The following is a 24,515-nucleotide window of genomic DNA, read 5'->3' as shown; positions in this document are numbered from 1 at the left end:
TGGTTCAGGGCTAAATACCATATAAGGGAAAAAAACTCATGCTGTTTAGCCCTGCCCAGTTCATCCCAGAATGCACTGGGCAGGGTCTGGGTGCCACCATTTTGTTCCGGGCAGGCCCGAGGGAGGATTCGTTGCTCCTGCCCTCCCGCCTCCACCTTGTTGTAAAAGATACAGGGAAGAGTGGGAGGGAGGGGTGTGTTGCCTGCACAGGGGATGGGGTTTGGTCCACTGGACCACCAGGGAAAATTTTTAAAAAAGGTTCTGATGTTCCAGGGTCATTGGGGGGGGGGGGGGGGGTCATGGCCAACTGGACCACCAGAGAAAAGTTTAAAAAAAGATTGGGGGGGGGGGGGGGGAGGTCAGGGTCTACTGGACCACCAGAGAAGTAACAAAATGCCAGGGAGGGTGTTGTGGTCCATTGGACAACCAGGGAAATTAAAAAAAAAAAAAAAATTCAAGGGGGAGGGTAGCGCTAGGAGGTGAGAGGTATGAAGCACAAGAAGGCAGTCTTTTATTGCTTCCTACTTGTGCTTCTCTGCTCTCTGACAGCTCCAGGGCAGCCTTAAAATTTCCTTGCTAAATTAGGGCTGCTCTAGAGCTGTGCATCCCGTGGAATACACATTAGATTATGAATTTGCTCATTAGAATGTATTTGCATGGGGTTCTTGGTGGCTGCTAACAGCACACGTTAGAGCCACAGAAAACCCCTTTGCGCATTCCTAGCTACCTAAACGTTTGCTTTAGACTGGCTAGAACCAGTTTAAAGCAAACGTTAATAGCAAGATAAGCTTTGTGCATCTGGCCCTGGAGGCCTGTGGCTTCTTGGAAGTCTTACCTTCTGCTAGTGTTTACTGCTTGCGCAGTTACCCATGTGCTGCATTACCTTTTGTTTTTTGTGCATTCTTTCTCATTTTTCTCTATCTCTCCCCCCCCCCCTCTTATTTTAAGATACAATATCACCACAGGTCTGTACCCATTTGAGGGGGATAACATCTATAAATTATTTGAAAACATTGGGAAAGGAGATTATGGAATTCCAGAGGACTGTGGTCCCCTCCTCTCCAACCTCCTGAGAGGTGAGTGGGCTTTGCACAGGGAAGGGTTGAGGGAATGGGTCCACTGAACAGAGCTGTAATAAATCATAGAATGTTTGTATGTAGCTGTAGTCCGAGGGATAGGGGCATATGGCAACAGCTCATGAATCCAAAATCAATTTTTAAGCAGCCCAGGTAATCAGTTTCCTTTTGAAAATCAGCTTGCATATCCTGCTTTCTGTGGAATTTCCCTCCGAAAATTCAGGTCAGACTTAATACCTGTTTTACCACAAGATGAAGTCCTCTGCAGTTCCTTTCCCCCCCCCCCCCCCCCCCTCTATTTCCTGACCACTGCCTTGTTCTCTGTGCTACATTTAGCTGCTGAGCACAGGGCAGTTTTTAGCCCAGGGTTTTTCCCAGGAAACTGTTCGGTTATCTGAGTAAATTCCTTTGAGATTTGGGGGGGGGGGGGGGGGGGGGGGGGGGGGGGGGGGGGGGGGAACCGGACTCCCTGTCTCTATTTTTATGAGCTAAACGCAAGTTCCAGAAGACTCTGCCTATGGTAGATGGTCTTTCATATCTGTGGTGCTATTGTAGTGCAGTAGGTGGCACTGGTGGTACACATTAGAGTGTTGCTTCATAGTGAGGAAAAAAAATGCATTCTGTGAAACTAGTGCTGACCTAAAACCTACTCTGTTTTACTCTCCTCTAATCTAATCTCTCAGTATTGATCACTGCATTAAGAGGATTTATTCCCAGCATTAGGGGTTTTTTTTTTGTTTGTTTTTTGGCTGCTTGTGAAAAGCCTAGTTTTGGTGCTCTGGCAGCAATGCAGCTAAGGGCTTGGGTAACAGGATCCATTACCAGGGATGCTATTTTTGAAGCACATCAGGATACATGCTGAAATGGTTCAGGATTCTACCATGTGGCTTTGAAACATGAAGGCAGAATCTGAGCACCCCATGGCTTGGTACAAGGACCCCTGCGACTGCAGTGCTGAACTGTGTGTGTGGAAGAGTAAGCTGTCATGACCTCTACTGACTGAGAAACTGATTGTTTGTGCTGTCTTTCTTCCAGAGCTGGTGTAAGGGTATTAGGTACTCTAGGTAATCCTTTAGCTTTTATAATCGTGATTACCACAACATCACTCATCCCAGAACTATGCTGTAAAAATGCACACTTGAGCATCATGTGTATATTGTACTTTGACTGCTGTGGCTATTTGCCGATTCCCTAGCTGTCTGTCTAATCTGCCTAGTGGCTGGGCCACCCCTGTTCGCTCCATGTCTGTTTCCCAGCTTCCTTCTGCTCTAACTGCTTCTATGCTGGATCCTGGCCTACCTTTTCTTCACTGACTGCTTCTATGCTGGATCCTGGCCTACCTTTTCTTCACTGAATTTCCTTTGTGCCTCTTTTTTTCTTTCCTTTCCTTTTTCTGTAAGCCCCTCTGACAGTTTTTGTTCATCATCCTATGGCAGTACCATTGAGTGCTTTTTGGGTTGTTGGCAGTTTTTCCGTGAATGTGAGTCACATCCTCCACCTGTCAGCTTCTCGGACAGGCACTTAGAGCTTCTCTAGTAAGATGGTTACAGTGAGTTCTTGCTTTATTTTAATATGGTCAAAATTGGACTGCCAATAGTTCAGAAGCCTGTATCCACTCACCCTTGTCCTTGTCTTCAGAATTCAACTAATTACAAACAGCCAAGTGTGGAACTGAATAAGCAGAGGTAAATTGCAATATCTAGATCCTGGAGAAGATTGTTAGTTTCACAAGGCAATACCTCAGAATAAACAGAACATTTAAATAGAAGATTGATTTTTCAGTAACCAATTTATCAAGTACAAAGTATTATAGTTACAAACAGTCCTTGGTATCATGAGCTAGACTGGGAGCTCAGGAACAGAATCCCTCATACAAACCCCAGCAGACACTCCAAATTTATATTTAGTGTGTCAGATTTTCTGTTTTATAATCTCCTGTCTGAGCTAAAAAGATGGTAATCTCTGACTGCCAGCTCACCTCTCTGTGCCCCTCTATTCCCCATTTTTGGGTTGATGTTTTCCTTCTCCTGCCCCTCTACTAAGGGAAAGACAGAGCTCAAAGAACTCAGGTAAATGGGATGAAGGGTATCATAAAAACTATTTTACTTTAGAGGATAATTTTGGAATAATTTTATCTGGGTTGGAAATGGCCCACTCTTTTTTGTTTTCAGAGTCAGTGTGTGGTTGCAGGATGAAGGAAGAAGGACAGATTTGGAAAGCGATGCCCAGTGACTGAATTTTGAACCTGCCACACATGCAGAACTTGTATGTACTGGGGTACCTACAGCTCCAGCACTTTAATTTTCAAAGGGAACCTCCAGCTGGCATCTCCCTTTAAAAAATTTGCTTCCAGAAATGTGTAGGTCTTTCAAGTCCCATGTCACCATAATGACATTCTCATTTTGAGCACAATGGAAGTCCTGCAACCGTAATTGGGACTAGTTTTTTTTTTGTTTTGTTACATTTGTACCCCGTGCTTTCCCACTCATGGCAGGCTCAATGCGGCTTACATGGGGCAATGGAGGGTTAAGACCCAGGATTGTGCTTGGTCTGTAATAACTGCTTTCATTTTTGTAGGTTTATAAATGTAACTCCTGAGCCCCCCAGCTTGCACATTCAAAAGCAAAAATGTTATTTATTTATTTATTTATTTTAGTACATTTCTACCCCACATTTACCCACATGAGCAGGCGCAATGTGGCTTACAATAAATCAAGTGGATACAAAACAAGACAATGATGGCCCAGAAACAGAAAGTGACGGGAGGGGTTGGAACAGGGGACAACACAGGGTAAATGACAGGGGTGAAGTGACGGCAAGTGGGAGAGGTTAAGCATTGGAGTTACCAATGGAGTAAGCCTTGTTGAATAAGAACATCTTTAAGGACTTCTTGAACAGTTGGTGGTCGGCGAGCTCCTTAAGTTGTTTTGGTAGGACATTCCAATATTTCGGACTGACATAAGGGAAGGATGATGATGCAAAAAGAGTCTTGTATTTAACATTCCTGCAGGTTGGAAAATGGAGAATGAGGTAGGACCTAGCAGATAATATGGCATTTCTAGATGGTAGATCAATGAGATTGAGCATATATTCTGGAGCTTCACCATACATGATCTTGTGTGTAATATATGCAACTAGTTATGGTTTAAAGGCAGCAGAAATGCAGGCACTTACCTAGTAGGCCTATTAGGCTTCTAGTACACTAAAAACTAGAAATCTGTCACCATCACTGGGTCTGAATGTCAAGTTACACACTATTCATCGGGTCTATAATAATCACTCAGTATTGACATTTTGTTAGCAATGACATTCTTGTGCTTTTTCGTTTTCTACAGTTCTGCCAGGATTGTGTGATCCCAGTGTTTTTCTGCTACAGAGATGTTAGTGTCTCCACAGTTTCCAGTGGATGAGACATGCTACTTTATTGTGCCTTTCTGTATACAGGCCTCTGACATCGGCACATTGTTCATTAGTGACTGAGTTCTTTGCTTAGAATCTGTACTTGTCTGTTTACCATTTTTTTTATATATATATACTGGCTGTGAACCATCTTTGTTTCTCTTTTTTTTCAATTTCAAATTTTTTACATTCAACACAGAAGAGAAGGCATGAGAGCGCACAACATAAATAGCAAGCAGTAGAGGAAAACAAGAGGAGAAAGAAGAACACCTAACATAATTTGTACTAAAGTCATAAATCCCCTAATTCAAGAAGCTTCAGTTACTCCATTTTCTCAGAGTTCATCAAGAGCTGCTACAGCTGCGCTGGATCAGCAAAAATATACTTCTTATTGGAAAAAGCAATGATGCAGAGAAACGTTACGAAAATTGTAGCCCCAAATGCAGCAACTTGCCTTTTTAAAAAGCAAAAATGCTTTCCTTTGCATTTGTGTAGCTCTTGCAACATCTGGGAAAATTTGAACTCTAGCCTCACAAAACACAGAATATATTTTTTAATGGGATTTCGTCACCAAAATTTTGTCCTTATCAGATGTCAAACTTGCACACAATGTTGCTATAGCAGAAATATTATCTTGTGAATCCTCCAGAAATTTTGTAAGATTCAGAGTCTCCTGAGGCATTAATATTTCCATGTCAGTTTTCACCCCTCCCCCTTAAGGAAGGACTTGATGCTTAGAAAATACATAATAATAATTCAACAAAGCAAATTCTACATTTTCCAAAATCAAAATCTCCTTTAAATATTTTCTAAAGAGAATTTAAGGGAATAGAAGTGTAGTAAATATAAAATTCAAAATATGTAAGTTTGAAGCCCTGAATTTATTATTATTATTATTTTTTTTTAATTTCAAGAAGGCTTTATTAAGAACTGAAACCAAGGCAAAAATACATCCAATCAGGAAAGACAGTATTACAAGCAAGAGAAAGCACAGTCACAATTAAGAGCAATAAAGTGAAAAAAAAAAAAAAAAAACAAGCTACGCTCCCCTAATTGTAATATATGGAATTCAGCAACTATACTACAGTATTGAACAAAACAAAACGCTAACATTTTAAGTTGTTTTCATGGTATGGAAAATACCCCAGAACCCGTTGAACCCCTCTTTCAGTGAACCCCCCCCCCCCACACACACACACACACACAAGGTCTGATGTCAATTGAGTCATAACAAACCACGCTGAGTCAATAAGAGCAAGACCTCAGGAAGGGTTCTCATATTGCCTCCCATTTTGCAAGTTTGTGGTATCAGACTGCCCAAAGTTTCTCCATTTCGCAAACGTACCTAAGTTTATTCAACCACTTGACTAGAGGAGGAACAGTGGGTTGTTTCCAATGAGCAGTCATTGTCACCCTCGTCACGGACGTAGCATGATGCACCAGTAAGGTCTGTGATTTGGACAAACCAGGAGGCTTCTTAGGAAGAAAATTGGCGACCACTGGATCGGTCAGGCCAACCAGTGCTGTAAGCAGTATTGTATAGTTTTCCAGTAGGCCTTCGCCTTAATACAAGACCACCATAGGTGACCCATGGTACCCTGCTCCCTGCAGCCTCTCCCAACACAAAGAAGGTACAGCAGGGAACATTTGATGGAAAGGGGCAGGGGGTCAGATATCATATATATAGAACCGTTACAGCATTCTCCTTTAAGGGAACTGAAATAGAAACCTTCAAGGAAGCCTACTCTGAGATTCCAGTCATCATCACGAATAGTTATCCCCAATTCACCCTGCCACTAGAGGTGATGTAGGCACGATGGACGGACACGAGTCTGTTGAAATTTATAGAACAGAAAATAAGGCCTCTCGTTCCCCTAGAATCTTCACAGAAATCTTCGAGAAACAAGTCCTCTCTATCTGTGCATTAATAGCTGAAGAAGATAGAAAATGCTTGATCTGAATATACGCAAACTGCTCATGGGGTAAGATCGGATACTCTGCAGCCAAAGTAGCAAAAGGTTTCAAAGCGTCATCCTTGAACAACTGACCCCAAGTGTTGAGACCCAGCAAAGCCCAACAAATAATGGGCTCTGGGACAAGTCCCAGAGGAAAAAGTGGATTAAAAGCTATAGGTGTTAAACGAGAGACCACTAGATCAGGCTTGGAAATCAACCCATCCCAATAATAAAAGATGGTGTGTACAGAAGGACAGATGCCGAGTGGTAGTCTGTGATGTTTATGCGGAAGCCACATGATGGAATGGAGGGGAGGAGGTACCACAGCAATCTGTTCAGATGTACCCACAGTTTGTGAATAAGCCTGAAACCACTATAGAGCTGCCCATGCCTGTGCAACTAGATAGTACCGTACAACATTAGGTACACCCAGAGTCAGACCACCCTTCCTAGAATATATATACAGAAGAGAGCGAGGCAAGCGGGGGTGCTTTCTATGCCAAATAGTGGTTCAAACGATTCTGTAAACCAGAAAGGAAACTCTGAGATAACTGAAGAGGGAGAACTTGAAAAAGGTATATCAGATGAGGAAGAATATTCATTTTCAGCGTAGCAATCTGACCAACCACGAGAGCTCTGAGTGGTCCCAGCATTCTAAATCTCGATTATGTCACTCATGGTGGTGATGGGGGGATATTTTGCTGAAAACAGGCACAAAAAAAGAGTCACCAAGACAACCCCAAGATATTTAAGCCCCTTGGAGACCCAATGAAATGGAAATGTATGTTGAAGTGACATCTTCAATTGTAAGGGAATTCCAAGCGCCTGAACTTCCATCTTGCGCATATTAAGTTTAAACTCCAAAACGGAAGAATATTCATTTAGGACGTGTAGAAGGTTAGAGAAAGAGCTCAACAGCTTAGTCAAGGAGAGCAAGACATTGTCAGGAAATAATGTCAACTTATATTCTCGACCCCCCCCCCCCCCCCCCCCATGTCAACACCTGAAATATTTGGGTTGGCACATATAACTTTAGGTTCCATGACCAGGGCAAAAACCATAGGTGACAAGGGGCAAGCCTGCTGAGTACCCCTGGTCAAGGGGAACATAGAAGAATTACCCCCACTGATACGGACCCAAGCCCTGGGGGATGCATAAAGAGTCTGGATCCAACCCTGAAAGTATGAACCAAACACAAATCTCATTAAGGAGGACTGTTAAGGGGGCCAGTTCGCTGGCAAATGCTTAATAGAACTCATTAGGAAAGCCACCGAGCCCTGGAGATTTACCTGTTGGGAGCTGTTTGACCTTATGAACCTCTTCTAGAGTAATAGGCCTCTCAAGACATGGACATTGGGCCGGAGTCAAAGTAGGAAGTGAGTGAGCCGATGGATAAGTATCAATAGCCTCAGGAGAAATGGAGGAGTCTGCTGTATATAAAGACTGATAAAAAGCTTGAGTACATTGGCAAATCTTATGAGATTTAGTAAAAAAAAAAATTGTCCTTGCCATCTGTGAAGAAACAGTGTGTTTTAAGCCCGTTACTGTTTGTACATTTTTGTTCCACTGCTCAATATTTTTATGAGAATAAACACAATTTGTTTGTTCTGCTTGTCTGGACTGGTAAAGAATCCTGGTGCTTTGCGTGTTGGTTCTGTGAATGCTTTCTGGGAACTCTGAGACCACTGGGAGTGTGGCTCCAGTAACTTAGAAATCACGGGATAATTGGAGAGTGGGAGACTCGCCCAGAGGCGGTTGTAACCCAGTTGGTGGGGGTAGGGCGCTAGTGTAGAGCACAAGTGGCACGAGCTGACTGGGGATAGACTCTCTAAGTGGCCATGGGGTAACCCCAGGCAGGTGGCTAGGCATTTCGCGACACCATCCCCTACTTTAAGAATAGTGCGATCTACCTTCTGCTGTCTGAATTTAAGAGCCAGGGAGCAACCCGGTTTATTACTATGATCATAGTGATTTTGTTGATTAAGGTGACAAAAATTGGAGCTGGTCCGAATAAATACTATCTAAGTGCAAAAGGTTGCCTGTATTTCCCGCAAAACTGATTCTCTTCCAAACAACAAAGAGGAGAAAGGCTCTTGGCCACCGCCGCACATTGAGTACGTGCCCTGTGACTAGCTTTCTGCAGGAAATAACCCCAGGATATGGCCTTTAAAGTGTGCCATACCACCCCTAAAGAAGAGACCGAATGTAAATTAACTTCCAAGTAGTCTGAAATATAGTCCTGTAGCCCGCCACAATCTCCTTCTCCCTCAACAGAGTAGTGTTCAGGGTCCATATCTTCTCTTTGTCCTCTTCACAAAGGGAGGTAGTGATAGCCCAAACAGGTGCGTGGTCTGGGATAGTGAAAAGGCCTATAGCTGATGTAACCCCCTCCCCTTCACTAAACAAGTGTCCGCTAAGACATAGTCAATCTGAGAGTAAGACTCATGAGAGTGGAAGTAAAAAGTATAATCATGAACCATAGGCTGCAGATGCCGTGGATCGCACAAACCTAGATCCCGGGCAAGATCAACAAAAGCCTTGGAAGTCGTAGTCGTTAGCCACAGGGGAGCTGGATCGGTCAATGGCTGGATGGAGAGTAGTGTTAAAGTCCCCTCTTACTATGTGACCAGTGGTATAGTATAGAAAGACCGAATGAAGAGTGTCAAAAAAACCCCTCCTGTGACTCATTTGGGGCATAAACAGATGCAGATGTTACAGCCAAATTATCAAGAGGCAGATTCAAGAGCAAGAATCGACCAACTGAGTCTCTTATTTGAACAACTTGTACCTGATGGGAAGAGTGAAGCAGAATACCGACTCCAGGCTTCTTAGAGCCATCACCCGCAGAGAAACAGTACACATGAGGATATTGTGGATGAGATAGGAATCTCTCATGTTCTCTTTTGAAGTGGGTCTCTTGCAGAAACACCACTAGGTCCAAAATGCAGAACCTCTTTAAACAACTTGAGGCATTTCTGTGGCGAGTTTAGTCCCTTGACATTGTAAGTTAAAACTTTCAAATTAGTACACACGGTAAAACAGTAATACAAAAGTGCAGCTAATAAGGCATTAATGTAGACCCAATGACATCAGCGTAGAAAGAAGTCCCCTACCCAAGTTCCACCTACACCCACCCCGTCCCCCTTCTTCCCCTTCCACCACCACCAAACAGACATCCACAAGGACCTCTGAATGGGAAATAAATAACCTAACCCACAGCACCAAATACACCACCTAAACCATCCCCACACTCACCCACCTCCCACCCTCCATAACAGCCCACCTGACCTCCCACTATGCATTCCAGAAAAAGGTGAATTGTACTAAAGAAATGTTCCCAAATAAGCTCACTCAAATGCCCAACATTTCATTAAAATCCTCAGCTACTCAGAGCAAACACCAGACAGGCAACTGGTAAAGGGAAAGAAAACAATCAGGCTTAGAATTCTTGTTCTTGGTAGATACTCACTGCCACTGCTGAAGTTGTGCTGTAGTTACAGGAGCTACCACAGCTGGAGGCGTTGGAGAAGTCGTGATACCAGCTTTTTGCAGAATCTTCCAAGCTTCTGCCAGCTGACAAGCCCTGTGCAACTTTCCCTGAACAGCAAAACAAAGAGCAAAAGGAAGAGCTCAGCAATACGCAAACCTTTCCCTTGATAAAGTCTAACACCGGTTTCATTCCTCGTCTCCACGACAGTGTAAACTGAGACAAGTCCTGGGATACCATAATCTTCACTTTGTTGTATTCCACACTAGAAATCTGCCGGGCCCTATGTAAAAGATGTTCCTTGTCATTGAACTTGACAAATCGGACCATGTCTATAGGCTGGTTTTCTGCTTGTTCTGCAGAGCTCTGTGTGCTCTCTCCAGTGCAGTTTCTTCTATTCCAGCATTCTCTCCCAGCAATTTCTCACAGAGAAGGCAAACAATAGTGGAGTCATTCTGAGTTGCCCAATTCTGGGACACACTGAATTCTTCCGGTGCCCCCAGTTCTCCAAATTGTCCATTTTGTATTGAAAATCATCCATTTGCACCGTGAGCTGAAGGAAGCTGGAGTCTGCATGAGTCAGCTGTTCTGAGTGTTCCTCAGCCTGGTCCTCCAAATCTTCTACGCACCCCCCGCCCCCAAATTTTCGAAGATCTACACTAATGGCGTCAATCCGGTCTAGAATTATTTTGTTAGTTTTTTTTATTTCAGCCCGAATATATGCCAGGTATTGCTGCAGAGTCTTTGAGAAGCCCCATTTTAATGGCGGTGCATGCACGTTGGCCAAAGATATAACCGAGTCAGAAGGAGAAGGGGGTACCAGTGACAGGTGGCGATGCGAGCCTTTACCAGACTGGCGAGCTGGCCGGTGTGCCCCTTCCTTATGCCCAGACGATGGAGCCTTGCTCATGGCTGCCAAGGAGATCACTCAGAATCGCAGGCAAGATTAAACAGGTAATTGTATGGATGATGTTGGATGGTGCTAATAAAAAGCAGGAAAGTGTAGGGGCTGATCTAGGCGACCATTCAGGACTGGTTTCTTCCTTCAGTGACAGCTATGTACTGTATGTACTTTTTTTTTTTTTTTAATCATGCGGCCTTTCACTCTTTGATTCTAGCACTGTTCATGACCAGTCTTGATTACTGTAATAGCATTTATTTAGGAATATCTAAATCTGTGCTTGAACGACTTCAGATGCTTCAAAACATGGCTATCAGCCTTCTTTGCCACCTGCACAAGACATACCACTTTTTTGTTGTACTTAAAAAGTCATCATTGGTTACCTATCAGTTTTTGTATTGAATTCAAAATTCTTCATTTGGCTTTCTGAGCTTTCTGTCAGGGCACTCAACTATACCTTTCTACACTGACAATTTTTCACTCACCAATGTGGGTTCTGAGATCTCTAAATGACCATCGTTTGAATCTGCCTGGGCCTCGTGTGACCCAGATGGAAAGCACTCAGTATAGTGCTTTCTTTTTTTGTTACACCATCGTTGTGGAATTCCTTGCATAGTGAACTCTCCTTAAAGTTTAAATCGTTGCTGAAGACCTGGCTTTTTGAACAGACATATGCCACCAGCTACTTTGAATTGGGAGGGGGAGGAGGAGGAGGTTTTGGCTCAGGTGTTAGTGATGTTGAATGTTTGTTTGTTTTTCTTTCTTTCCTATTTTTATTGTAGTTCTTTTCCTCTTTTTGTTAGATTGTAAACCACTTTGCCCTGCTTGACAGTCAAGGAAGTATAGAAAGTTTAGAATTAAGGAATAAATAAAATGCAGGGATGATGAATCCCTAATGGAAGAAGTTGAATGACATGAACAGATGATGCGCACATATATTCAAACTAGACTCAACATTAGTAAATGTGGTTACTGCCTTCTTTGAAAAAGAGCATAACTGAACTGGATTGCAGAGTGTACTCTCTCTGGTCCATTAATAGCTTGTAAAATATCAGATAAGGAAATTGGTATATTTTCGGTAGAGTCCAAACCCACAATATTTCTGAGAAGTAGCCAATACAACAGCCAAGGGAATAGAAGAAAACAGTCATGTGGGTGAAGGCACCATCCACAGTTAAATCAGATATAACCAAGGGAGATGCAGCTGGCAATGGTAAAGGCATTTGTTCCACTGAGCTCAAAGATAACATATCCATCCCTTCCTGAGCTGGACGAGAGGAGGTGACAAGCGCAGGAACAGACACAGGGAGAAAATGCTAGTTCATCAGGCCCTTAATACCCAGAGACCAAGCAGAAATTTCATGGGGCTTTATCTTCTGCTTTCTCATGGCAGACATACGAAAATAAGAGAACCATATATTCATTTGCTCTGAGTCAGCGTACAGAATTCCCGCTTTGTCGGGGCGTCTGCGGGGCTGCTTCAGTGCAGGCTCGCGATCTCATTGTTTCGGGCTCCTCTTGATCCGGTCAAGCTGCCAGTTTCGCCACTGCTTGGCGGGGCTGCCCGCGGCGCTCTGCTGGAGCTCCTGGCGCTGCTGCTCGACTGCTGTCTTCCGGATGCCCTGCTGTTGTCTCCTCCCCGTCATCTTAACTGTTGGACTGTTTGCTGCCTTCGCGATCTTCTGGCAGCCGGCAGGATTAATTTCCTGGCTCTTCTTCGGCCGAATTGATGGAATTGCAGTGGTGGTGGTCCCTGGCTGGAGTGCCCCGATGGTTGAGGCTGCGGAGGATGACCGTTGGTCTGCCATCTTGTTCCCTGCTCTGATGACTCTGTCGCCTTGGTTGTCCGTCTCCAGCTTCATTTGTTACACCTGGGCCCTGCAGCGTTCCGGAATGGGGATCATTTTGCTGGACTTTCGTCGGTCATCTCTGTCTCCCTTTATCTTTTCCCTTTCTTCCCTGTTTTCCCACTCTAATTTACTAAAATGTAACTGCAATGTATTTGTTTTTATTTATTTTCAATTAGTTCATTGTAAGCCGCTTTGGGGCCGCAACACTGTGGCAAAATGGGGGGTATAAATGCACTGAAATAAATTTGGCAGGATTTTTTTTAGGAGGGGGGGGGGTTGCTAAGAGTCCAGCACACTCCAGTTCTGTCCAGCAGAGCTCTTAAGGGACAGTCCATGCCCTTTAGGGCATGCTCTGCAGCCATACATCACATGCTTAAATCTTTAAGGACAGGACGGAGGATTTCAAGATGTTTAGGGTCTAGCCTGCATGATGCTTGGAATGCTAGCCTTCTCAGCCTTCTTTGTCTTACGCTTATTGTAAAATGCTTACAAACTACTTTCAGCCCCTACACTGAGCTTGTCTGGTATGCGCCATCTTTGTGTCCCCTCCAGTTAGTCATTGTGGTCAAGAACCATCTTGTCTGTAGTTTACTGTACTGTGCTATAACTTTTAGTCTCTGTGTCTGGTTTTGATCTGCTTGGGGTTTCTGAAGTAACTCTGTAGTTCCTGTTGTATTATTGTGTGTAATCATTTTTCTTTGTTTACTGATCTCATTCTTAAAGAATTGTGGTTTTTTTTTTTGTTTGTTTTTTAATTGCAAATTGTTACTTCTTTCCTCTATGTGCTAGTGAATTGTCACTCAGGCCTTCTCTCTAAGTTTAAGGACGGAGTGACTGTGGCTGTTCACTTTGGTACTTCAACACTTTTTGAGTATTTGGGCTTTTTTGTTAGGTACCATATGCTGGGAGACCTATGATAGTTGCTCTACTTCTTCAACACTTTTATGCAGATATTGTGCATACCACTGCTTCTTGCATATTACTTCATGGCCATGGCAGAGTTTTTTCGTTCTTGCATCCAGTTTTTCAAGGTCTTTGAGGCCATTCTGCAATTCCACACAGTGTGAGTGCAGGAATTGCATCCAGTTTTTCAAGGTCTTTGAGGCCATTCTGCAATTCCACACAGTGTGAGTGCAGGAATTGCAAGCAGTTTGATGGCTTGTATCTTATTCCACACTGTTAAAGTGCTTTTCAAAATCGATTTCAGTCAGTAGTATTTGCAGACATGTTCTCTCATTAATCATTTTAGGTACTTAGGTATCATCCTTGATCGTCAACTTTCCCTTTGATTGCCAAGTCAGTGCAGTATTGATGAGCAATTTTTTGGCTTTGTACTGGTTTTGCATGGTGCATATTACGTGGATGGTCTCTCTCAGCTGACTTTGCTTTATGCTCTTATTTTCTCAAGACTACATTATTATAATAAAGTATATTCTGGGATCAATCTCTCTCTGCTTAAGCACCTTCAGACAGTTCAAAATACCACCATAAGACAACACTATTTGGTCATGTCATTGAGAAGTAATGATTTGAAGATATGCACTGTGAAGCTTATTTTTTTTTTAATTGGATCAATGAGGAATATTTTGCCCGTTGAAAGAAATAAGCTTTTAAGGGCTTTACTTCTGAGCGTCTAATAAAAATAACGTACGCAAATCATACATTTAGCTTATCTTTGATAGTAGGTTTTTGTATTTTGGAGGATTGTATGGATTTACTCCATTTTAAAGTACTGAGCCAATATTTTCCAGGTGTTTTGCTTTCCAGTGAGTTAATAACACACTCGGTGGGTTTAGTACCAGACTGACAAAACATAGTTGTTATGAAGATGAATGTGCCATTCCTACTTCAGATGGCATATAGTTGTCACATTTTCATGAGGAACTTGATGTATTTAGTCCAAGATTCCTTCTGTACGTTACAAGGCAATCTGAGGAAGGCTTTTTAGCCAAATCATGACCCGTGTAGGGTCACTTCGGTTACCTCTTTACTACACTGCGGACTACTACCTTTGGGCAAATATTTTAGAAGCTCTTACCTCTCGTTTGCCTGGTTGTTTGGACTGTTCTTCCCTTCCTCCTTTGTTTTATGCTCTGGCTATTTGTGGAAGCTGTACGGACCCTCCTTTTTCTTTTCTCCTTTCGGCATAACATTAAATAATAGAAAATTATCAAATTATACCAGGTGGTTTACCCGTTTATAAATGTTTATTTTTTTGTTCCCCTTTCATTATTGACCTGTGTCAAACATGCTAGAAAGTTGCATGGGGACAGAAATTTCGCCCTTCTCTGCTCATCTCCAATGGAATCAAACCCATACCCACCCGTATCCACTTAGATCCATTCCATCCCCATGCATACCCGAAGGTGTCAACTGTTTATTTACTTGCTCACAGGCCTCTTTCCTCCCAACCCCACCAGCCTCCCGTAGTTTTTTTTTTTTTTTATTATTATGTTCACTATTCAACCATTTAGTATTTTAAGTCTGTCTGGTATTTAGCTGCCCCTCTGGGCATTCCAAGCCTCATTCTGGAGTCTCCAGAGATTTTTGACAACACTCCTATGGGAGTTCCACGATACTTCTTCCATCCCCATTGGAATCCCACTGCAACGTCTTTCATTTCTGTGGGAATCTACTACTACTACTACTATTTAGCATTTCTATAGCGCTACAAGGCATACGCAGCGCTGCACAAACATAGAAGAAAGACAGTCCCTGCTCAAAGAGCTTACAATCTAATAGACAAAAAATAAATAAAGTAAGCAAATCAAATCAATTAATGTGAACGGGAAGGAAGAGAGGAGGGTAGGTGGAGGCGAGTGGTTACAAGTGGTTACGAGTCAGAAGCAATGTTAAAGAGGTGGGCTTTCAGTCTAGATTTAAAGGTGGCCAAGGATGGGGCAAGACGTAGGGCCTCAGGAAGTTTATTCCAGGCGTAGGGTGCAGCGAGACAGAAGGCGCGAAGTCTGGAGTTGGCAGTAGTGGAGAAGGGAACAGATAAGAAGGATTTATCCATGGAGCGGAGTGCACGGGAAGGGGTGTAGGGAAGGACGAGTGTGGAGAGATACTGGGGAGCAGCAGAGTGAATACATTTATAGGTTAGTAGTAGAAGTTTGAACAGGATGCGAAAACGGATAGGGAGCCAGTGAAGGGTCTTGAGGAGAGGGGTAGTATAAGTAAAGCAACCCTGGCGGAAGACGAGACGGGCAGCAGAGTTTTGAACCGACTGGAGGGGGGAGAGGTGACTAAGTGGGAGGCCAGCAAGAAGCAGATTGCAGTAGTCTAAACGAGAGGTGACAAGGGTGTGGATGAGGGTTTTGGTAGAGTGCTCGGAAAGAAAGGGGCGGATTTTACGTATGTTGTAAAGAAAGAAACGACAGGTCTTGGCGGTCTGCTGGATATGAGCAGAGAAGGAGAGAGAAGAGTCAAAGATGACCCCAAGGTTTCGAGCTGAGGAGACAGGGAGAATGAGAGAGCCATCAACAGAAATAGAAAACGGGGGAGCGGGGAGGTGGGTTTGGGGGGGGAAATGAGAAGCTCGGTTTTGGTCATATTTAATTTCAGGTGGCGTTGAGACATCCAGGCAGCAATGTCAGACAAGCACGCTGAAACTTTGGTTTGGATGCAAGGTGAGATATCAGGGGTAGAAAGGTAGATTTGGGAGTAGTCAGCATAGAGATGGTAGGAAAAGCCATGGGATGAGATTAATGAACCAAGGGAAGAAGTGTAGATAGAAAAGAGGAGGAGACCAAGAACAGAACCCTGAGGTACGCCGACAGGCAGAGGGATAGAAGTAGAAGAGGATCCACCAGAGTGAACACTAAAGGTGCGGAGGGAGAGGTAGGAAGAGAACCAGGAAAGGACAGAGCCCTGGAATCCAAGTGAGGACAGGGTATCGAGAAGTATGCTGTGATCGACAGTGTCAAAAGCAGCGGAAAGATCAAGAAGAATGAGGATGGAATATTGACCTCTGGATTTAGCCAGTAACAGGTCATTGGAGACTTTAGTAAGCACAGTTTCGGTTGAGTGGAGAGGGCGAAAACCAGATTGTAATGGGTCAAGAATAGCATGTGAGGAGAGAAAATCAAGGCAAGGCATCCCATGGCAACTTCTTCCATACCCATGGGAATCCCCGTCCCGTGCAGCTCTCTAGTGCATACTCGGTTATCTGCTCATACTGAGCAAGTTGTAGTGTTTCATCCTTGACCACCGGGTTTCTGTTCTAATCGTAGCATGGATACAGTTATATCGTTATCAGTAGTTGGTGATGTTCATGCAAAGCTTGATGTTACAGGTTTTTCTTTTGTTTAGCAGTTTCTTTAGATCTATTGGCTGCATTTGATCTTATTAATCCATAGATTGTTAGCCAGATTAAGGGAGGTCAGGATAGCTAGTATTTTGTCTCCGTTGATTAGGATAAGATTGATTTCGCCCCTTTACAAGTCTGCTTGAAGTCAGTACCTACTTGGGCTTCAGCAACATTGGCTAGTCTTAAATCCAGGTAAGACCACAGTTTGTTGGCTTACTGGTCGCCCTTTTTGTCCATTGGGGTCTTGATATTGGATACTCAGATATCCACAGTAGACACAAGGGTTATTATAGATTACCAGGTTTTATTTGTTCCACAAGTCTCAGTGGTAATGAAAACAGGGTTCTTGTCAACAGCAGAGTCCAGAATTAGTGTGTATGTCCCTCTTTCCCATTCCCTCTCTCCTTTTAGTGTGGGAGTGGGGGCATGTCTCCCTTTTTCAGTATAAGGAAATGTCTTGCACAAATTCTCCCCTTTAAGGGGGGGGGGGGTATACAGGGTCAGTCAAAGGTATTATCCTAGACAAACCTTTAGCCTTTTGCCCCCCTCAATTAACTTTCAAACATTAGCCCACCCTTCCTTCCTGAGATTGTTAGCAATTATGATGACCCCAGCCCTACCCTCCCACAGCAATCTTGTAAAAATTAATAAGTAGAAGCATACTGTTTAAGTTTTTACTTTGTATATGTATAAAATATGCATGATAAGGAGAATTTCCATAAGCTCTTACTCAGGGAAATTGGCAGTTTGAAAATAATCCTGCTGATAAAAGTAGCTCTGGATGGCTCTTTGAGGTTTGAATGGCTGCTGTTTGCCACTCTAGGAGACCACCTGATCCAGATGGTTAAGCCCTTGGTGCATGTGTCACTTTTTTTTTTCCTTACCGGTTTGTGTATATCTGTTTTGGTCCCCTTTTTAGTTTAGGGGTGTGATGTCTCTTTCCATTTAGTAGGTGTATATGCCTCTCTCGGTCTCTTCTGTATGTGAATATATTTGTTTCCTGGTCAGCAGCAGATGAATCCAGAGACTTGTGGGTTATGACATCTACCAACAGGTGGAAATAGCGAGTACCAAATTGAACTCTGCCACATAGGACAGTAATGTTCTTTGGTCAGTCAGTTTTCTGTATCTCCAGCAGCCAGTGGGCAATATCTCACAAGCTCCTGGTTTCTCCTGCTTTTGTGGCTCTTATTCCAGGTTCCTTGGTTCATTTGAGCTTGGGGTGTCTGGGCCTGTAGAAGTACCTGACTTGGGGTGCACCTGGTGGAGCCAGTTCCCTCCCCCCCTCCCCTTCCATGTCTTTCCTTCCCCCCCCCCCCCCCCCTCCCCTTCCATGTCTTTTCTTCCTTCTTCTTTCTCCTTACAGAACTGGGGGGAAAATAATGCTGGAAGAGAGCAGATTTCTGCTTATATGGCATTCTGGAGGGGAGGGGGTGTGTCTGCAGTTTGGATTCAGCCACCTGATCAAAGTTGAAGCCTATGGGTACTGATAAAGCAGTCAAAATTGTGAATGTGGGCTTTCATTCTCTGTCGTGTTAGTGCGCCAGTGGCGGTACGCTTTATTTTTGGGCAGCCTGTGTGGGGGTTTAGCTATGTTTTTGGGACAGTACTATTGGGGCAGCGCAGGAGTGATTTTGACGTACTTTTTTACAGTACCTCTCTTCAGTTGGCAGCCATTTTAGTCACAGGCTGTCACGGTTGTGTCTGTATCCCATGCGTACACTCACCTCGCCTCCTGGTGACCAGGCCCTATGGCTGCTATGGACTGTGTTCTTCCTGTTTCCCATTCATTCCAGTCCTATTCTGATGTTCCAGCATTCCAGACTTGCTTTGGGGTTCTTGCAGCCAAGCCTCACTTTGGTGCTCTTGCAACCAAGCCTCGCCCTGGTGTTCCTGCTGCCAAGCCTCGCTGTGGTGTTCTTGCAGCCAAACCGTGCTCTGGTATTTTTGCTGCCAAGTCTCACTGTTACTTGTGATCTCATCTGTAATTGCCTTTATTAAGCACCTGGGAACTTTCAGGCTTGCCTTTGCAACAGAGGGCTTCAGATGAGGTTTTGTTGCAGTTCCAGCCCTGCTAGTTCTTGTCTTGCCAGTCTTCAACTTCTACTCCAACCCTGCTTGTTCCAGCCCTGCAAGCCTTCAGCTTCAATTCTAATCCTGCTTGTGTCTGCCCTGTTTGTCTTCAGCTTCAGTTCCTCCACTGTTTGTTCCAACCCTGTCTGCTTTCAGCTTCCATTCCAGCCAAGCCTGTTTGAGAATCCTGAATCCTGTTCCAGCCAAGCCTGTTTGAGAATCCTGAATCCTGTTCCAGCCAAGCCTGTTTGAGAATCCTGAATCCGGTTCCAGCCAAGCCTGTTTGAGAATCCTGAATTCGGTTCCAGCCAAGCTCGTTCCAGGATAAGGTTCCAGCCAAGCCAAGTCCGTTCCAGCATCCGGTTCCAGCCAAGCCCGTTCCAGAATCCGGTTCTGGTCCTGCTTGTACCAGCCTGTCTGTGTTCAGCCTCGCTTCCTGTTTGGGTGGTACACCTGCTGCTGCCGGTCACTGGCAGTGGCCCAAGGGCTCACTACTCCGGACTCCTGACAGTCTGTGTCACAGGCTGCAAGAATGGATTGCTTTTTCTCCTCTTATCTCTTCGCAGCTTTCAGGCTGTTGCGGGCAGCAGTAGTTCCCTTGATTGACTGAGGTTTTTTGTCTGCCTTTGTGATTTTGGGTCTTGGCTCCTCGCACGGTGAATTCCCACATAGAAAAAGCTTTGACCATGCTGCTTCTGAGCTGCCTTTGCAGCCTTCTCCAGGCCACTCCTGGTTGCATTTTCAGTCTGCAGCTCACTTCTCTTTCTGAGGCCTTGGTTATGCTGGTGTGGGCTGTCCTCTTTTCCTGGGGGGGGGGGGGGTACATTTCCTTCTTGCCTCGAGCTAAGGGGCAGCCTCTCCTCACAGTTGCCTGGCCTGCTCTTTCCCAGCTGTGTACTTTCCCAACTGTGTAGGCAGCCTTTGACTTATATCAGTGCTTGCAGGGGCTTTTACTGCCCTCTGCTGCATTTACTCCAGGTATTGGATTGCAGGATTCCTTGTTTTGGTAGCTGTAGCTCTATGCCACTTGGACTGTGGTTTTTGGTTTTTTTTTTCCTTCTTCCTGAGTCATGGCCTTTTTTCTTCTCTCTGATGCAAGGGATGCTGGCAGCCCATATCCACATGAGCCGCTAGTGGTGAGCTGTTGCAGCGACCACCTTCTGGGCACATCGGCCATCCCAGCATGGCCTCCCTAAGGCGGCAATCCCATGTGGTGTCGGGAGCTTTAGACTCCCAGTTGTCTGACCTGTTTTTCGGTCCCTTGTGGCATTGTCGGCCTTCAACTCCCAACTGCATTCACAGACTTTGACTTCAGCATATGGCAGCATTTCTACCTTGCAGCTCTCTGTGCCTTTAGCCATCTTGGGGCCGTTACATTCAGATTATTTAGCGCTTGCACTATGAAGTAGGCTCTGGGTAGGATTCCCCCTGGGCACCTGACAGGTTGCAGCCTTCTGTTTTTTTTTGCTGCTGATTGGTGGAAGACCGTTTGCGGCACCTTCACCAGTCTCTTCATGACCACTGTTCTGAGACCCTCATGTTGGGGGCTACACAGTGTGCCTGGCCTCACTGCCCAGTGCATATTGTCAGGTTCTTGCTGTCTCGAGTGCCTTCTCTCCCGCTGGGCAGGTGGTGGTGTTTGTCTTTTTGCTTCTATAGGCACTCCTTCACTGTTAGCAACTGTAGCTGTGTTGTCATCTGGCATTTCCTGTGGCTGTTGGTGGCCTTTGCCTCAGTGCACGGCTATGGCTGCTTGGCTAGTTCATGGACAGAATTTGGCTCTTTTATGGCTGTTGAGCTTTTTCTGTTGGTACATGTGGAGCGTGGCTCCATCAATGTCTGTCCAGCACAGTTTTCCCCTTTCCACATGCTGCACTGCTCAGTATTTGACTGTGGAACACAGTTCTGGCTGCACCTGGGGGCCACATCAACATATTTAGCATAGTTCACTCATAGTCTTGGTTCAGTTCTGTCTTGGGATGCTGTTCCCAGTTTCTTCTCTGTCGATTGGAATGGTTCCATATCTGAATGGGGAGGAAACCCCTCCTTTTTTTCTGTGGAATACAGCCCTAGTCCTGACTCTACTACTACTATTACTTAACATTTCTAAAGCGCTATTAGGGTTACGCAGCGCTGTACAATTTAACATGGAAGGACAGTCCCTGCTCAAGGAGCTTACAATCTAAAAGACAGGTGTACAACCTAAAGACAAGTGTACAATCTAAAAGACAAGTGTAGAGTCAATCTGATAGGGCATACTATATTTCTCGAAAGGTTAGGTACCGAAAGCAGCATTGAAGAGGTGAGTTTTAAGCAGAGATTTTGAAGATGAGTAGGGAGGGGGCTTGGCATAGGGGTTGAGGAAGATTGTTCCAGGCATAGGGTGAGGCAAGGCAGAATGAGCGGAGCCTGGAGTTGGCAGTGGTGGAGAAGGGTACTGAAAGGAGGGATTTGTCCTGAGAGCGGAGGTTACGGGCGGGAACATAGGGGGAGATGAGGGTAGAGAGGTAGTGAGGAGCCGCAGACCGGGTGCATTTGTAGGTAAGGAGGAGAAGCTTGAATTGTATGCGGTATCTGATCGGAAGCCAATGAAGTGACTTGAGGAGAGGGGTGATATGAGTATATTGGTTCTGGCGGAATATAAGACATGCGGCAGCGTTCTGAATGGATTGAAGGGGGGATAGATGGCTAAGTGGGAGGCCGGTGAGGAGTAAGTTGCAGTAGTCAAGGGGAGAGGTAATGAGAGCGTGGACGAGAGTTCGTGTGGTGTGCTCAGAGAGGAAGGGGCGAATTTTGCTGATGTTGAAGAGGAAGAAGCGACAGGTCTTGGCAGTCTGTTGGATATGCGCAGAGAAGGAGAGGGAGGAGTCGAAGATGACTCCGAGGTTGCGGGCAGATGGGACGGGGAGGATGTGGGTGTTATCAACTGAGATAGAGAATGAAGAGGAGAAGTGGGTTTAGGTGGAAAGACGAGGAGCTCGGTTTTGGACATGTTCAGCTTCAGGTGGCGGTTGGACATCCAGGCAGCAATGTCGGATAAGCAGGCCGATACCTTGGCCTGGGTCTCCGCGGTGATGACTGGTGTGGAGAGATATAGCTGGGTGTCATCAGCATAAAGATGATACTGAAAACTATGAGATGAGATCAGTGAGCCTAGGGAAGAGGTGTAGATTGAGAAGAGAAGGGGTCCAAGGACAGATCCCTGGGGAACTCCAACAGATAGCAGGATGGGAGTGGAGGAAGATCCATGAGAGTGTACCCTGAAGGTGCGGTGGGAGAGATAAGAGGAGAACCAGGAGAGGACAGAGCCTTGGAACCCAAAAGAGGACAGTGTGGCAAGAAGTAAATCATGATTGACAGTGTCAAACGCAGCGGATAGATCGAGGAGGATGAGGATGGAATAGTGGCCTCTGGATTTGGCGAGGAGCAGGTCGTTGCAGACTTTAGAGAGTGCTATTTCTGTCGAGTGTAGAGGGCGAAAACCGGATTGAAGTGAATCGAGGATGGCATGAGAGGAGAGAAAATCAAGGTAGCGACTGTGAATGGCGCGCTCAAGTATTTTGGAGAGGAAGGGTAGGAGAGAGATGGGGCAGTAGTTGGAGGGGCAGGTAGGGTCAAGTGATGTTTTTTTTTAGGAGTGGTGTGACTACGGCGTGCTTGAAGGTGTCAGGGACAGTTGCAGTGGAGAGAGAAAGGTTAAGGATGCGACAGATGGAGGGGGTGACAGTATGAGAGATGGTGTTAAGTAGGTTGGTGGGGATGGGATCGGAGGAACAGGTGGTGCATTTCAAGGAGGAAAGAAGGCGGGAGGTTTCATCCTCGGTGATCTCAGGAAAGGAGGAGAAAGAGGCCATGGTTGGTTGGTTGTTGGATGGATGGGGCTAGAGGCTGAAGAGGAGGTGGTGGCTTGGTAGTGAACTCAAGGTTGATCTTTTGCACCTTGTCGCGGAAGTAGTCAGCCAGTGATTGAGGAGAGAGTGAAGGGGGAGTGGGAGCGGGGGGCACTCTGAACATGGCTGCCTGTGCCTGGTGGCAGAGGCTTCTTTTATGGGGCACAGTCCCATTTCTGATGACTGGACGCAGCTCCGTATCTGAATTTAGTACACTGTTCCATCTGGGGCAGTGGAGAGTGTAGCTCTGTCTGGGATAATCAGCAAGGCTCCATCTATGAATATGGATCATAGCAATATCTCGGGGTGCAGAGCATGGCTTCATCTCTGCTTCTTCTGTATCACTCAAGTACAGTTGTCTCCATTGGCACCATCTCTGTGGGACACAGCTTCCTTATGGGTTTTGGGGCATGGCGGCTCCTCTGCATATATGCCCAACTCCATCTCTGAGGTGAGGCTTCATTTAAGGAAGTGGATTGCCTTCTTCCTCTGGTTATGCCTCATAGCGTCATTCTTGGAGTTGTCTAAAGATTTCTCTGGATGTGTAGTTTGTTCCAACTCTTTTTTTTTTTTTATTTTATTTATCATTTTACTTAATTACATTCACATTTATCACATAAATGTAAGGAAATACAGAAATTAATATAAAAAGGAAAACATTTTCTCTCAACAATATATATTTACATAATTGTCCACAATTGGAAGATCTAAGATCAGGAAAACAATCAAAGAAAATAAGAAAAACTCAAAATGGTTAATTTTACACTTCACATTTTCTGAGGGAGGAAGGTTAATCGGTTATTGCAGCCAGTACAGTGGTAACTGAAGGAAGTTGCTGCAGAGGATTCTTCATCTGTTTCCACAAACTCTTATAATTTCTTAGGTTCAAACAAATAAGTAATAAGGAAATAAAACACTTACAAGGGAATCGCGCTAGGAAGGTCCCACCTAGGGCAATGATTCCTGGCTTAAAAGCCAAGACCTCACACCTCCCAGTCTGCGATTCCCTTGATGTGTCAGGAAATATATGCATCTTTGAACCCAAAAAACTATCAACCATGTATCGGAAATACAATTTCAAAACATTGTTCCTATCTAAATCAAAGACGAAAGTCACTAATAATAACTCTATCTATAACTTCTGAATTTTCCAAAATGTCAGTTAATAGTTTGTTCCAACTCTGATTACAGAGCACTGCTCCTTGTCTTGCTCTGGAGTTCAGCTCTGGATCTGGGTACAGCTTCATCTCTGGATGTGGAATACTGTGCTGTCATGGAGCTGGAAGGGCACCCGTTTCTGAACATGCCCAGCAGCTTTGACACTGTTCCATATCTGACTCTCAGACTGGTCTCATCCTTGTCATCTCTGACTTTCCCACTTTGTTGGGGAATCTGTTCTAGCTGGTGTTCTGTAGTGCACAGCTTGGCCCCTTCTGTGTGAAATATTGCTAGCTGGCGAAGTGTTTCAGCTTATCCTATGTCTATAGGGTTTTGTTTGGTTCCGAGCCTGGGGTGCAGTCTTACCTTATCTTGTGCTTCAGCCCTGTTGTGCAACAGGATCCTCCCCATCTTTTG

The 24,515-nt window shown here is 44.8% G+C and overlaps 1 protein-coding gene across 1 annotated transcript in view; it reads left to right on the top strand.

The window, feature by feature from the left end:
- Positions 1–24,515, top strand: part of STK11 (serine/threonine kinase 11) — a 203,847-nt gene that overhangs the window by 91,408 nt on the left and 87,924 nt on the right. Inside the window, 1 exon segment of the mRNA XM_030218559.1 lies at positions 949–1,076. Coding sequence (XP_030074419.1) covers positions 949–1,076 — 128 coding nt within the window.

The sequence above is a fragment of the Microcaecilia unicolor genome, chromosome 11, assembly GCF_901765095.1.
Source record: "Microcaecilia unicolor chromosome 11, aMicUni1.1, whole genome shotgun sequence".
Classification (NCBI taxonomy): domain Eukaryota; kingdom Metazoa; phylum Chordata; class Amphibia; order Gymnophiona; family Siphonopidae; genus Microcaecilia; species Microcaecilia unicolor.
Note: the sequence above shows the minus strand (reverse complement) of the source record. Positions and strands in the feature narration are given on the sequence as shown.